The 14,183-nt window shown below is 39.2% G+C and overlaps 1 protein-coding gene across 1 annotated transcript in view; it reads right to left on the reverse strand.

Moving 5' to 3' along the window:
• The window catches only part of LOC126259409 (integrator complex subunit 7), a 177,650-nt gene that overhangs the window by 81,225 nt on the left and 82,242 nt on the right, over positions 1–14,183 (reverse strand). The window contains 3 exon segments of the mRNA XM_049956186.1: positions 7,260–7,384; positions 10,174–10,370; positions 11,632–11,731. Coding sequence (XP_049812143.1) covers positions 7,260–7,384; positions 10,174–10,370; positions 11,632–11,731 — 422 coding nt within the window.

Raw genomic sequence — 14,183 nt, forward strand, 5'->3', positions numbered from 1 at the left:
TTTTTGCCAACATATCAAGGGAAGGTTGAAGTCCCCACCAACTATAACCGTATGAGTGGGGTATTTATTTGTTACAAGACTCAAATTTTCTCTGAACTGTTCAGCAACTATATCATCGGAGTTTGGGGGTCGGTAGAAGGAGCCAATTATTAACTGTTAAGTATAACCTCCACCCATAACAATTTGCACGAAGTATCTACTTCGACTTCACTACAAGATAAACCACTACTGACAGACACAAACACTCCACCACCAATTCTGCCTAATCTATCTTTCCTGAACACCGTCTGAGACTTCGTAAAAATTTCTGCAGAACTTATTTCAGGCTTTAGCCAGCTTTCTGTACCTATAACGATTTCAGCTTCTGTGCTTTCTATTAGCGCTTGAAGCTCAGGGACTTTCCCAGCACAACTACAACAATTTACAACTACAATTCGGATGTTCCTTGATCCAAGCTTGAAGCTCAGGGACTTTTCCAGCACAAATACAACTATTTACAACTACAATTCTGACTGTTCCCTGATCCAAGCACGTCCTGTATTTTCCATGCACCCTTTGAGATTGCAGCCCACTGCGTACTTTCCCCGAGGCCTTCTAACCTAAAAAAACTGCCCAGTCCATGCCACAACAACAACGCACAATGGTAATTACACACCACGCAAGTTCCATGGTATCAGGAGTCTCCCCCAAGAATCTACAGTAACGTGACGTGACGCTGGATGGCTGTCCTTTCCAGGAGAACAAAACGTGAAGAGAGACCAGAGTGTGAGGTGAACAGCCATTCAGGATGAATGTTGCTCGACTTGAATAGTGCTCTTATGTAAAGATTGCAGTTCAACGTGGAAGAAATGCGTGACTGTTCTGCAAGGAGCTTGTGACAGCAGTAGGAACTGTTGCTCTACCATGACCCTCATATATTAATCAAACTAGCAGGGTTGCAGCAGCTAGAATGAATGAGCAAAAACACAGCTGGAGGTTATGTATGTCAAATTCCACATTTTCTGAGCATGTACTGAAGGAAGGTTACAGATACAGTGCCCACACTGAAGTACTATATATAGCCAAAAAATAAAAAAAACTTAGTCCGTCACAAGCATTTGAAGTAAATATGCATGTACCTCAAAACCTCCACCTGGTTCTCAAAGGTCAGTTACATCTAAACACATCCCTACTTTTAAGCTTAACATCTTCCAGTTACTCAGTTACATATTCTCAGACCCCAGTCCCAATGATCACATTCCTATCCACAAATCTGGATCACAACAGAACTGTGTTATACATTACTTTGTTTTCCTCACAATCTTTAGTATGGTATGGGAGGATTATGTACCACACTTAATAAAATCCATATTGTAAATTGAAATTTAAAATGCTTGATGCATAACAAGAGTGATGAGCACACTATTTGAAATTTCATACCTAAAGCCATGACCAAAGATTCTGTGTGTGCGGAAAGTATCTTTGTTTACAATGTTTGCTTTTCTACACACTGGTGTCACAGCCTAACACATACAGTCACGAAACTCAGTGCTGTGAAAGTTGTCTCTGTCAGACAGTTGAAGACACAATAATGACCCTAACTGCAAGAAAGCCATTCAGTACTTATCAACATACACGTCATAAAATTAATGTCTCTTTGTTTTTCTACTTAATTTACTAAATCTTTATTGTATTTTTGCACCTCAAATGTTTGTAGAATCTCAAGAGATCTGAGTGAATGTAATAAATGACACAAACTATAATTTCTTCATGAAGAAATGCTCTCAAAATTGCATATGTTTGCAATTTATACCACTGAAGATGAGAGAATTTGTAAGAAGCATGTCTTTCTGTTGCTGAGTGTTCTTAAAGTTGGCTGAGTGTTCTTAAAGTTGGCACTTTCTTTGACATGTTACAATTTTGCATGAAGTCTGAAGATTTGCTCACTGTTGCACTACACTTGACTTGCTAATTGATGAATATTTGTTTGATATAATTACTTCTTTGGAAGACAACGAATATGTAAAAATTCTGAAATTTGTGACTTTTGATGCAGCAACAACTGCGGAATTGGTTTCTTTTGAGAGAGGACAAAATTTTCTCTTCTGTCATTTTATTACCACACCTGTATGATAGTATTCTCTTCAATGAGGGTTGTGGTGGCTTATCTTGTACTGCATTCAATAGCAGTTTCGTATTTTATGCATCCATAACCCGATTTGTTTTGAAGTGTAATGCACAAAACTTCATGTTATTGGGTAGATATATGTTCTCTTCCAGCAATTCATCATGTCTTCTGCTATTTACTATCTAGTTCTTGTTATTAAAAAGAAATGTTATCCTTCAGTAAATGTCTGTATGTCACAAGAAAACTGTAGCTAAACATTCCTGTATTTGCTGTTTCATATCTCCTGTGGTCCTTAGGAAACTTGTGTAATGATAAATTTGTGTCTTCTTTTTGTTACTGTTACAATTTATTGCACTACATACACTCCCTCTCGTACAAACCATGTTACAAATCAATGAAAATGATACTATTCACTTCCACTGGATATTACAGTTAACCGTGTAGCTTAATGACCACTTGGTGCACTGCTATCATAGCATATAAAAAAATGGACAGAAGAGTCATGACTGTCTGTATTAGACTGTGCTAGTGTCACTTGTGGACACTAGTCAATTATTTACCAACAATGGGCCAAAAAGTCAAAAACTGGTTCAAAATCAACAAATATAAGGGATCAGAAATACAAAAATAATGCCATGTGAAAGTAATGCCTACAAAATTTAAATACCTACATAATCAAACGAAATGCTTTGGATAATCAAACCAAATTAGCAAGTGCAAGAATATAGAAGTGGCTTTTCAATTAACAGAAAACCTGTATAACAAGAAATCTGTTTCCCTAAATGTAAGCCTCTGGCACTACAACACTGTCTTTGGACCAGAATGTCTTTATGCTGTAGAATGCCTTTCGTTAAATACAGCCAAACAATTGGGTGAAGTAGAAAAGAAAGAAAGGAAAATAATCAGGAAAATCTTGGAACCAACATATGACAATGAGAAATGGAAACTAAGAAGTAATAATGAAACTGTGGGAAGTTCGGGATGGAATATCAACAGTACTCTAAAAAAGATATATTGTTGCTCACAGTAAAGATTACAAGTTGAGCTGCAGACAGGCACGATGAAAAAACTGTTACACATTTGAGCTTTCTGCCAGAGATGTCTTCAGAAAGAAAAACACACATACATTCACCCAAGCAAGCATACCTCAAGCACACATTTTCGAATGGCAGCAGCAAACTGGAACTTTGAAGGAGGAGGGATGGCAGTGCATGGGGTGGTGGCCATAGGGGGAGGGCAGGGGATCAGTGCTACCTGGCAGAGCATGCAGGGGCTAGACAGTGGCATGGTGACAGGATGAAGGTACCAGCTACATTGCTGGGATGCTTTGTGCTTTGATGGAAAGAGGGAGAGGGAATGGGGGGTTGGGGTGGGAGGAGGGAGCAGAAAAGTGGAAAATGCCAATGGTTGCATTGGCAGAGAGTGGTGCACAAGGACAGTGAGGACACTTGAATTGAAAAGAGGTGATTGGACAGAGGGGGCAGTAACTATTGGGTGGAGGGTATGGGGACCATAGGTTGACGCCGGGATGGTTTCAAGAGCGGAGAATGTGTTGTAAGGATAACTCCCATCTGCACAGTTCAGAAAAGCTGGTGGTGGATGGGAGGGGTCCTGATGGCCCAGGTTGTGAAGCAACATAAAGCAAGTTATGCTCAGCTGCATGTTGTGCCACAGAATGGTTTATTTTGCTCTAGGCCATAGCTTGGTAGTGATCATTCATCCTTGTGTGCAGTTGGTTGGTAGTCATACTAATATAAAAAGTGGCGTGATGACTGTAGCAGAGCTAGTATATAACATGGCTGCTTTCACAAGTGGTCTGGCATCTGATAGAGCAGGATAAGCCTGTGACAGGGTTGGAACAGGCAGTGCTAGATGGGTGGATTAGGCAAGACTTGCACCTGGGTCTTTCACAGGGATAAGATGCCTGTGGGAAAGGGTTGGGATTAGGCATGGCATAGGGATGTACTAGGATGTTGTGGAGATTGGGTGGGCAATGGAACGCAATGTTAGGAGGGGCAGGAAGAATCTTTGGTAGGATACCCCTCATTTCAGGACACAATGATAGATCATCAAAGCCCTGACAAAGGATGTAATCCAGTTGTTCCAATCAGAAATGATACTGGGTGACAAAGGGGGCAATCCTTTGCTGATTCTTGGTGGTGGTTGGATGATTGGGTGTAACTGGGGATATGGCATGAGAAGTCTGTGTGCAGACTAGCCCTGGGGAATAGTGCCTGTCTGTGAAGGCCTTTGTGTCTCACAAAGGCCTCACAGACTGGCACTATTCTCCAGAGCTAGTCCGCACACAGATTTCCCTTCAGTTTACTGGGCGAGGGAATTCTCGTCAGTGCAGAAACGTTGTCCCCAGGAGACCAGTCTGCATGGGAGGGATTTTTTGGTTTGGAAGTCATGGCTGCTGTGGTCAAGAGCACAGTGGACCACCCTGAACACAACATCCTAGATTTCAGTGGCTGCTTCACAGCACAGGTCATCTTGGTCCTCCCATCCACCACAGGCTTTTCAGAAGTGTGCAGATGCGAGTTATCCTTAGAACACATTATCCACTCCCAAAATCATCCCAGCCTCAACCTATAGTCTTTTCCCCTTCTCTGCTCTCCTCCATTTCTGTCGCCCCCCCCCACCCCCACCCCTTCCCCACTTCCTACTACAGCCTCCAAACGCTACACCAGGCAGCCTTGTCCAGCTACCATCAAGTCCCTGTGCACTCTGCCAGGCAGCACTGACTTTTTCCCCACATCCCTCCCCTTCCCCACCCCATTCCAGATTGCTGCTTCTGTTCAATGTGAAACAGGCGCATTCTAGCCAGAGTGGACGGAGACAGTGATCAAATGTGCACAAGGTGTGCATGCTTATGTGAACATGTGTGTATTTTCCTAACTGAAGAAGGCTTTGGCTGAAAGCTCAAATGTGTAACAGCCTTTTCGTCATGCCTGTCTGCAGCTCAACGTGTCATCTTTATGGTGAAAAGCGATATATCCTTTTCATACTGTTGAACTAATAAATATGAAAAGTACAGATTGCTAATCACCATATAGTGGAGATGTTGAGTCATGGACAGGTACATCAAAAAGACTACTAAACAAGTAAGCTTTCAGTCACAAGGCATTCTTCTGAAATAAACAACATACACATTCATGTAAACCCAGTTTACACATACATGACTGCTGTCTCTTATTTCTGGGGCAGCCAGAGACAGCAGTCATGTGTGTGGGAACTGTGTTTGCGTGAATGTGTGTGCATGCATGTTGTCTATTTAAGAAGGAGGTCTTCTGGCCGAAAGCTTATGTATTTAGTAGTCTTTTTGTTGTGTCTATCAGCAACTCAACATCTCCGCTATATGGGTTAGTAGCAATCTATCCTTTTCCTATAATGTAATTATTCCAACATGGACTTTCCATTGTTTGAACTAATAATTAAGCTTATGAAAGAATAGAACCAATATTAGGCACAATGAGGAAAAGAAGAGTTGTATTCTATGGACACCTAAAAAGGATAGATAAAAAATGATTAACAAAAATAGTTTTTAACTTTTTTGACAGAAATGCAAAAACATCAATGGTGTGAATCAAAGAAGTTAAAGCAGACTTGAGGGAAATGGGAATAATGGTGAAAGAAATAGGAGAAAAGTTCAGGGCCAAAGTAAAATGTTTCAAGGGCTTTCAGGAGAGGTGTCATAAAAAGTCTTGTCGATCGAGCGGAACGGATATGTACACCTGAACATTTGGATGCTGAAGTGAAACATCTGAAGCAGGCTTTTGAAAAAAACGGCTACTCAAGAAAAGAGATAAATAGAATTTTGCGTCCAAGGAACAGAAACCCAAAAGATAAGAATGAACCACAACGACAGAAAAATACAGTAGTTCTCCCTTTTATTAAAAAAGTAACAGATCGGATCGGTAAGATTTTACGAAAACACGACATAAAACCGATCTTTAAACCAACAAAGAAAATAAGTCAAGTACTACGATCTGTGAAGGATAAACGCCCTCCCCTGTCGGTGTGTATAAAATTCCATGTATCTGTGGTAAAGTTTACATTGGTACTACCAAAAGAAGCGTAAACACGCAACTGAAAGAGCATAAAAGTCTTTGTCGACTTGGAAAAATAGAAAAGTCAGCTGTAGCAGAACATGCTCTTCAACCAGGCAACCACCAAGTGAAGTTTTCGGATACCGAAGTTTTATCTACAACGTTAAATTACTATCCACAGCTATATAGAGAAGCTATCGAAATTTATAAACATCACGATAATTTTAATAGGAAAGAGGAGGCTATGAAACTTAGCGATATATGGACAGTGGCTCTACAAAATTGCTAACAATTTTTATCTTGGACAAGGTGGTAATCGATAGTCAACCTTATCTTTGCTATGGATAATCAGTGGCTCTACAAAATTGCTAACAATTTTTATCTTTGACAAGGTGGTAATCGATAGTCAACCTTATCTTTGCTATGGATTATCACTGCTCATCACGTCTCACCTGAACCACGCCCCCCTTTCTCACAATATATAAGTCGCTCTCAGACACCCGACCAGTCAGTCGGCAAGACTCAGCGGAGCAGCGCCTCTGACGAAGTCCAGCGCAGTTCTGGACGAAACGTAAGGAGCAGAAAAGTTCTTGGACCACGACCTCACATCCCGGAAAGTATATCAACAGCCATGTCACCCGGTAATGAAAGCCTTCATTCTACAATTCTGTTTCATACACAAGCCTCTCCATTTTCCTCTATCCTGCCACTACTGCTCTGCCACTATCCTCTTCCAGTCCTATCCTTTTCTCCAAATACTCTCTTCCATTACTTTTATCCAACTATCCTTTGGTACTCCTCATGGGCTTTCATCTTGGAGTCTCAATCCATGCACATTCCTTGGTATCCTATAACATGTCTTCACCACTTCACGAGTCCGTCCTCTCGTATAAGGAAACTTTCTTTGCCTTCTCCTTGAGCTCTTCAATTTTTATTTTGTTCATTAATATTACTCCCACTTGTGTTTCTACAAAATTTAGGTTCATGTGCCTGTATCTTACTTAGGTCCCTTATTTACAAGAACATTAATGCCTTCAGCCTGACCTGAAAAATCAACCACAAGTTTAGATAAAAAGACCTGTATCTTCTACAAGCTACTATACCTTTTCACGAGAACCTTGACATGACTGCAACAGCTGCAACAAATCTGGCAGGATGGGAACAAGTGCTCCTGCCTGGAAGCCCCCAATAGCACCAAGTGCTTCACACAGCAGCACACGGTGGAGATCTGCAATCCAAAACAATGGCAACTGAAATGTGCTGTTGTGGCACAAAATGTAGTATTGGCTACCACTATCTCGCTCTCATGGATCCCTACCCTTTCTCAGTTTATTAATTCTCACTTTGTAAAAGAACAGACGTATTACAGAATCAAATAATTGCTGTGCAGAACCTTATCAGCTGGTACACTATTCTGGTAGGAGTTATGGCTTCATAAATTATGAAGTTTCTTGAATGTTTCTTTTATTATTTTCAAAGTTTTGCTGAAGAGATGGAATGGCATAATTTACCAAGCACACAGAGGCAAAGTAGTAAGTTCATCACCCAGCAGTTCTATCATTTCAAATGTTCGTTTGAAAGATGAAGTCATTCAGTAATTAAACAAACAGTTGTACAATAAAAATGGTTCATTAAGTCAACATTGCTTTTTCTCTATTTTTCCATGTAATCCCAACTAATTTCTATACACTTTTGACATCTTCTTATGAGTCTCTCAGTAAAAATTTTGTACCTCAATCTCAAAGCAAGTTTTGTAATTTTTTCTTTGCCGTTTTGTTGACAATGAACTTGATGTCATGCAAAGCTTCTTTCACTGGATGAAACAGATAAAAGTGTAAAGGGGTAAGCCATGGCTGAAATAAGGACAACGCAGGATCTCCCAACCTATCTTGTCAATTGTTTCCAGTGACAGTTGTGCTTTACAAAGTCAACTGTTATGCAGAAAATAGCACAGTCATTGTTGTAATGCAGAAACAGAGCAACTTATCTGATTTAAATGGGCATGGTCTTTGGCTTTCAGGCTAAGTGAAGAAGCATTAGTGAAATGACTAAGTTTGTGAACTGTTCTTGTGCCATTGTGGTTAAAGTATACTGTGCATGGCAAAATAGCGCTATCCAAAACCATTAAAGAGGCAGTTGAGATGCTCCATGGGTCACAGACGACAGGAATGAATGATGGCTGCAAAGATGAACCAAAGGGCTACCAACAGTCTCCCCCCAATGGCCATTCAGCAAATGTTGCTGTGTATGGGCCTCCACAACATGCTCCTGGTTCATGCACAAATGCTGACTGCTTTCACAGGCAATGAAGGCTGCAATTTGCATGCCAATACTGCAACTGGACATTGCTGAATGGCGACAAGTGGCCTTTCCAGAGTAATCATGTTTTATCTCCATCAGACAGATGGCCGTTGGTGTGTATGGCATGAACTGCCTGAAAGAAAACACCCTTCAACAATCATCTACCAGCAGAACAACGCAATGTATCACAAAGATCACAGTGTACGAGGGTGGTTCAAAGAGCACCAGGATGAGTTTACCTTATTCCCCAGGCCACCAAACTCTCCACATTTAAAACCAATTAAGAATCTATGAGATCGCCTCGATTGGGCTGCATGTGCCAACGATCCTCCACCGAGAAACGTGACACAGCCTGCCACGACACTGCCTTCAGCATGGCTCCACATCTGTACCTTCCAGAACCTCACTGACACTCTTTGTGCATGTTTGCAGTGGTCCATGCTGCAAAAGGTGGTCACTTTAATGTGACTGGACTGTGTAATTGTTATTAACCCTTCCAGCCAACAGTTTCCAAGTGTGTATCTAGCCTCCTGGTGGTAGTTTACATTACCAGATAGTAAAGGAAAAGATCATTTTATTTAAATTGCTTTAATGCAGGAACTATTCGCACATAATTAATGAAATTTTAGCATAGGAGTAGAACATATTACATTAAAGACAAATGATCACTTAAAACAAACTTTCAGTGTGGTATACTTTGAAGCTGTCTTCGAAACCAAGTTCTACACTGCAGTTTCTTTCTATGCGCTTCTGTACAAGACACAGTCTGGAATTTATATGTGCATCTTCTTTTCACTTTTCAGTGACGCGATAAACAATCAATACACTGTGCACTGAAATATTTAGTAGTCTTCTAAATATTTTCATTTTTTCTGTTATACATTTATTTCTGTCCACTAAGAGGACAGTTCATAGTTTCTGATTTCTTCCAACTAACCCACTTCCCAGCAAAGATCGTAATGGTACATTTGCACAGATATTCACACTTTTAGCTGATGAAGTAGTTTTGTCCATTACCAACAGATGGGAGATCAATATAGTTTTATTTGCAAGAATTCATCTAGTACTTATGTGGCCAGGTTACAGCCATGCAAACACTCTCCACCAGGTAGTACATACTCGGATTCTCACCAATGAAGAGTTAATAGATATTTATCTCCCATTGTGTCTGTCAATTGAGCGTAATGAACATGAATTTCTTTTAATTCTGAGAGATTATTTTTCCATGTTCACACTCAAAAAACACCAGGCCCTCATAAAGGAAATAATGTGCAAATGCCACAAACAATCTGTCAAGTCTACAATTTGTATTTACATCCAACCGGAAATCATAAAATATCTTTATGGTAGTGTTGTCGCTTAAACTCTAATGCTGATAGTTGACTGAACAATATGGTGCTTCTGAAAAAGAGAATTCCTTCCACAGCTTCTAATAGTTGCATATTATTGTATTTTTCAGCAACAGATTAGACAATAAGCAGCCACTGCACATCTATTCCAGAAACACTACAACTGATTAGATCACAGAAATTCCAAAATCTTTCAGGTGGACTATTCAACAGCACATATTCAGAGAGTAGCAGGAGAGGAGGAAGAATTACATGAACAACTACAGATTATCTGGCAGAAATTCTACCGAACTTAATTCTACACTGCAGTCTAAGCTGTTCCATAACCAATTCCTACTCTCAAATTCATATTTGAAGTGTTACTTACCTTGAGCAACAAGTTGTGCACCTAGTAACTGAACAAAACGTGGAACCAAATCTGAACGGTGCCGACAAAGAGAGACAGCGCAACGAAGACACGTGGACAGTTGCCTGCTGCAGTCTTCAGTGGGAGCGACAACTAGGAACAACAGCTCGACAGTGTCCACAGTACGATACACATCATGGGCAACATCTTCTCGTGAGCTGAAACATTAAAAATCTGTTAATGCCGTACTTCCTTTTTGGTCAGTGGTGTGATTGTGCACTATATGGCAACACTTATTTCAAAACACTCACACATAACACTAATTATTTTCCATGACTTTCAGACACTGAGTTAAGAAATGTGACATATTAACTGGTGCTGTTTACCACAGACATTTAAAAAAGTAAACACATAATTTGTGTTAGCTCAGGTAATTGTCATTCATTAACATAGTCAAAACAAAATGGAAGAAGACTTGGAGTGCAAACAGAGTTTTTGTGATTCTGTGGAGTTTAAAGGCAACAAAAACTCCCAAACAGAGAAACCTGGAAATGAATAAAAACCCCTTGTACATCACTGAAGAGGTGGAAAATTGGCATTTAAAACGATCTAGGCATGTGAAACGATTAAGGGATGAGCAATGCTGAAAGAAATACTGTGGTGGCAAACTTCATACAGGAGAAAAAGATTAAGACCCTGTGCAGAATGGAGGAGGATATGCAATGAAGAAGTTTGGAAGATTTATACACGGTTCGAGAGGCTTGGATACAAGGTTGGGTGAAATGACCTAAAGAGCTGTAGACTACTCACAAAAATAAAATACTAAAAACATAGTCATGCTATAAATCAGAACTGTCTTTGCTTTCATTTGACAGTATCTGAGCATAAGTTTTCATTTTCTACATTAATACTTGGCAGTACAAAAAATAGCCAAAAATGAAATTTAATGTTGGTGCCAAATTACATGGGAGCCATTTATTCTACAGCATGCCGCACTGTACAACACATAAAAGCAACAGACTGACGAGATTACAATTGTCATTAATATATTCTGAATCCTGAAAATGGCAGAGCATATACATTTTGTGCCATTTATTATCCCACCCAAAGGCTTTCAACTTCAATGAAAGTCTACACTGTGTGAGATAAGCAACAAATATCTCATTTTCCACTACATCCTTCCAGGCAGGCAAATGAAAAAAAAAAAGAACTGTATCTTAAGAAAAACATTTTCAGCAAGTGATTTATTATAGGGCCATTAAAAATCTTGGGGTACTGCATGAAACACTGTGGCTGGAAATACAGTATGATTTTTTGATTTGCTCTTGTGAGCAAAATATCCTATATACAAAATTTAATTTGCCAGAGAAGACTATTACATTTACATTGGTGAAGTCATATGCGGATTCTAGTATGGTACCTCATGTCACTGTAACAAAAGAGTAGATTTTCAAGGAAGCAATTATGGTGCAAACGAACCAGTAACACACGACATCAGTCATCACCTGCACAGCCTTGGCAGCTACTGTTGGATTTGCTGAATAGCTGCTACGCTCGCAAAGTGACATCAGAGGTGAATCTGAAAAATCAATGATTCTGACTTAGTAACTTTTCATTTTATCAAAAACATTCAAATAAACAACTTGGTCTTGCAGTAACTAAAGAACATGTGAACTCCTAATATGGATTACAACTAATGAAACAATTAAAATGTTTTATACAGTCAACTATTTTTGTGACAACTTTATATGAATTTGAAGTTAGCACAACTAGTTAGGTTCATATCATACTTGTTTAACATGTCTTACAGATACAGCTGTTAAATGCATGCTGAAAGCAAATGCTTTTGTTTTGTTAAATGTTGATAAACTGATCAACAGCATAATTAGCAAAGTAGGAATAGCAACTCAGTTCAGAAGGGACGATGGATGAAGGCATCTGTGGTCTTGCTCAAAGTACAACTCTGGCACCAGAACTACTAATTCTGCCCTTCAAATTTCCAACAGTGTCCAACCACAGTGGTCATCGCTCAGTGTCTGCCCTAGTCCTTTGTGGTACTTGCACTGCTTGTGTATATTCAGCATAGTTCCCAGGTGAGGGGATCTCATCTGTGTGCTTCATCTGTTGGTGGCTATTAAGTGCTGCCAGCTACATATTGCATCTTCTCTAAGGTCTGGTGTGCTTCAACCAGAGTCTTGGATACAATTCAGAATCTCAATTTCAACTATCATATGGAGAATTACGTTACTCTCCCTAACAGGTCAGGCAAGAACTATACACAGGAACAATTATTCAAGTGACAGAGTATGGGTGTTGCGCACATGTGAGTGTTGTAGGTTAGACGCACTCTTCCCTAAGACCAATTACTAATTACAGACCAAAGCGCAAGAAGTAAGTAGATCAGCAGGATTATGTACAGAATGGAAACTGTCATCCTTTTAGGGCCCAAAGAGAAAGAGTTAATATGGTTTAAGTTAAGGTGCAGAAACATTTATGGTAACATCCTGGAAGTAGTCTTACTTATTAAGGACAATAATGTTCACACAATACAAGGAACTAAAAGCTGGCTGAAACCAGAAGTGAAATTATAAGTTCCCATTGGAATGTGTATCACATGGATAGACTGGATGCTAATGGTGGTGGCTTATATATTGTCTTAAAGAATTGAAGTACATCTAGTGAGGTTATCAGAGATTCTGAATGTGAAATAAATTTATGAAGGTAAGTGTCAATGGTGAGTAAAACATAGTAACTGGATTCCTTTACAAATCATTTGCCTCAGCATTAATTTCCTAATCATGGTGTGGAAGTTGCAGTTATAGACTGAAAATTTTTTATAATTAGAACACATGTCAGATTTACCTTCAACAGCACATATTGAGAGAGCAATGTTGATCTTTCAGTATCCTTGAGAAACTGATTCTGAAACTTCAGTAGCTTTCATAATTCTCACTACATAATTATTAAGAGAATGACTGAATACAACTTTGGCCAGACTGGATCAAGCCTTGTTGCTTTCTGAAATCTCCACTGAGCTGCCACACTCTAGAGATTGATGCAGCAGAGAAATGTGACGTAGTATATGGCCATAAAACTTTGATGTTTCCTTAAAGATTGACTCGTGCACAACTGGATATTTAGTAGGTCTAGTCTGAGCCAAGTTGCCATAGCCTGATAACAAAGATGATGATATTGAGTGGTTGCAACGAACTTCTACCACTGTTACAACTTTGTGCCCATTACTTTTATATGTTTTTGTTCCAATTGTCTTTACATTATATGCCTTCAGCATATTTTGATGAACCTCATTATATTAGACCCAGTACTGTTTATTTCTGCATGCTCCATATATTGTTCTATAACTTTGCTGTCTTGTTGCAAATGTCAACAAGTTGTTATTTTTATCAAATTCTAAAGGCTTTTGCTTACGGGTTGATGTAACTTTTACCTTGACTGCTGTTTTTGCTTTTGGAATTTGTTGCATTAATTAGCAACTGGGATTGTAAGCTGCTCAAACATGCACACTACCAACAGGCAGCACACAGTACCTATATCAATATGCACATTTTGTACGGCATTCAGAATGTTAACTTATGATGAGAAAATTGTGATGATTTGATGTGAAAACTATTGTATGCTGTCTTGTTCACACAGCTTTCTTGATAATGCTGTAATACACTGACTCTGCATGATAATTTTTGTATTGCCTGAAACAGTACAATTTTTGTTTTGTGTGTTTTATCAATAGTTGTGAAATTGGCTTTGTATACTGTTTGAAAAGTTATGATAATTGTTGTGATCTAGATATATTGAAAAGTTTCATGCATTGCACTGATGGCATGTGCTCATCAATTTAATTACCTTAAATTTCATAACATCCATACTAATTGAAAACTGTAATGTGAGAAAGACTTGAAATATTATGAATCATCCAAAATAAGTAGAAAATTGGTAGAGATTCACATACTGAAGTTAGTGATTTAGACGTACTTAAGAACTGAACAATCACAAACCACTAACTTAAATAATAA

The sequence above is a fragment of the Schistocerca nitens genome, chromosome 5, assembly GCF_023898315.1.
Source record: "Schistocerca nitens isolate TAMUIC-IGC-003100 chromosome 5, iqSchNite1.1, whole genome shotgun sequence".
Classification (NCBI taxonomy): Eukaryota; Metazoa; Arthropoda; class Insecta; order Orthoptera; family Acrididae; genus Schistocerca; species Schistocerca nitens.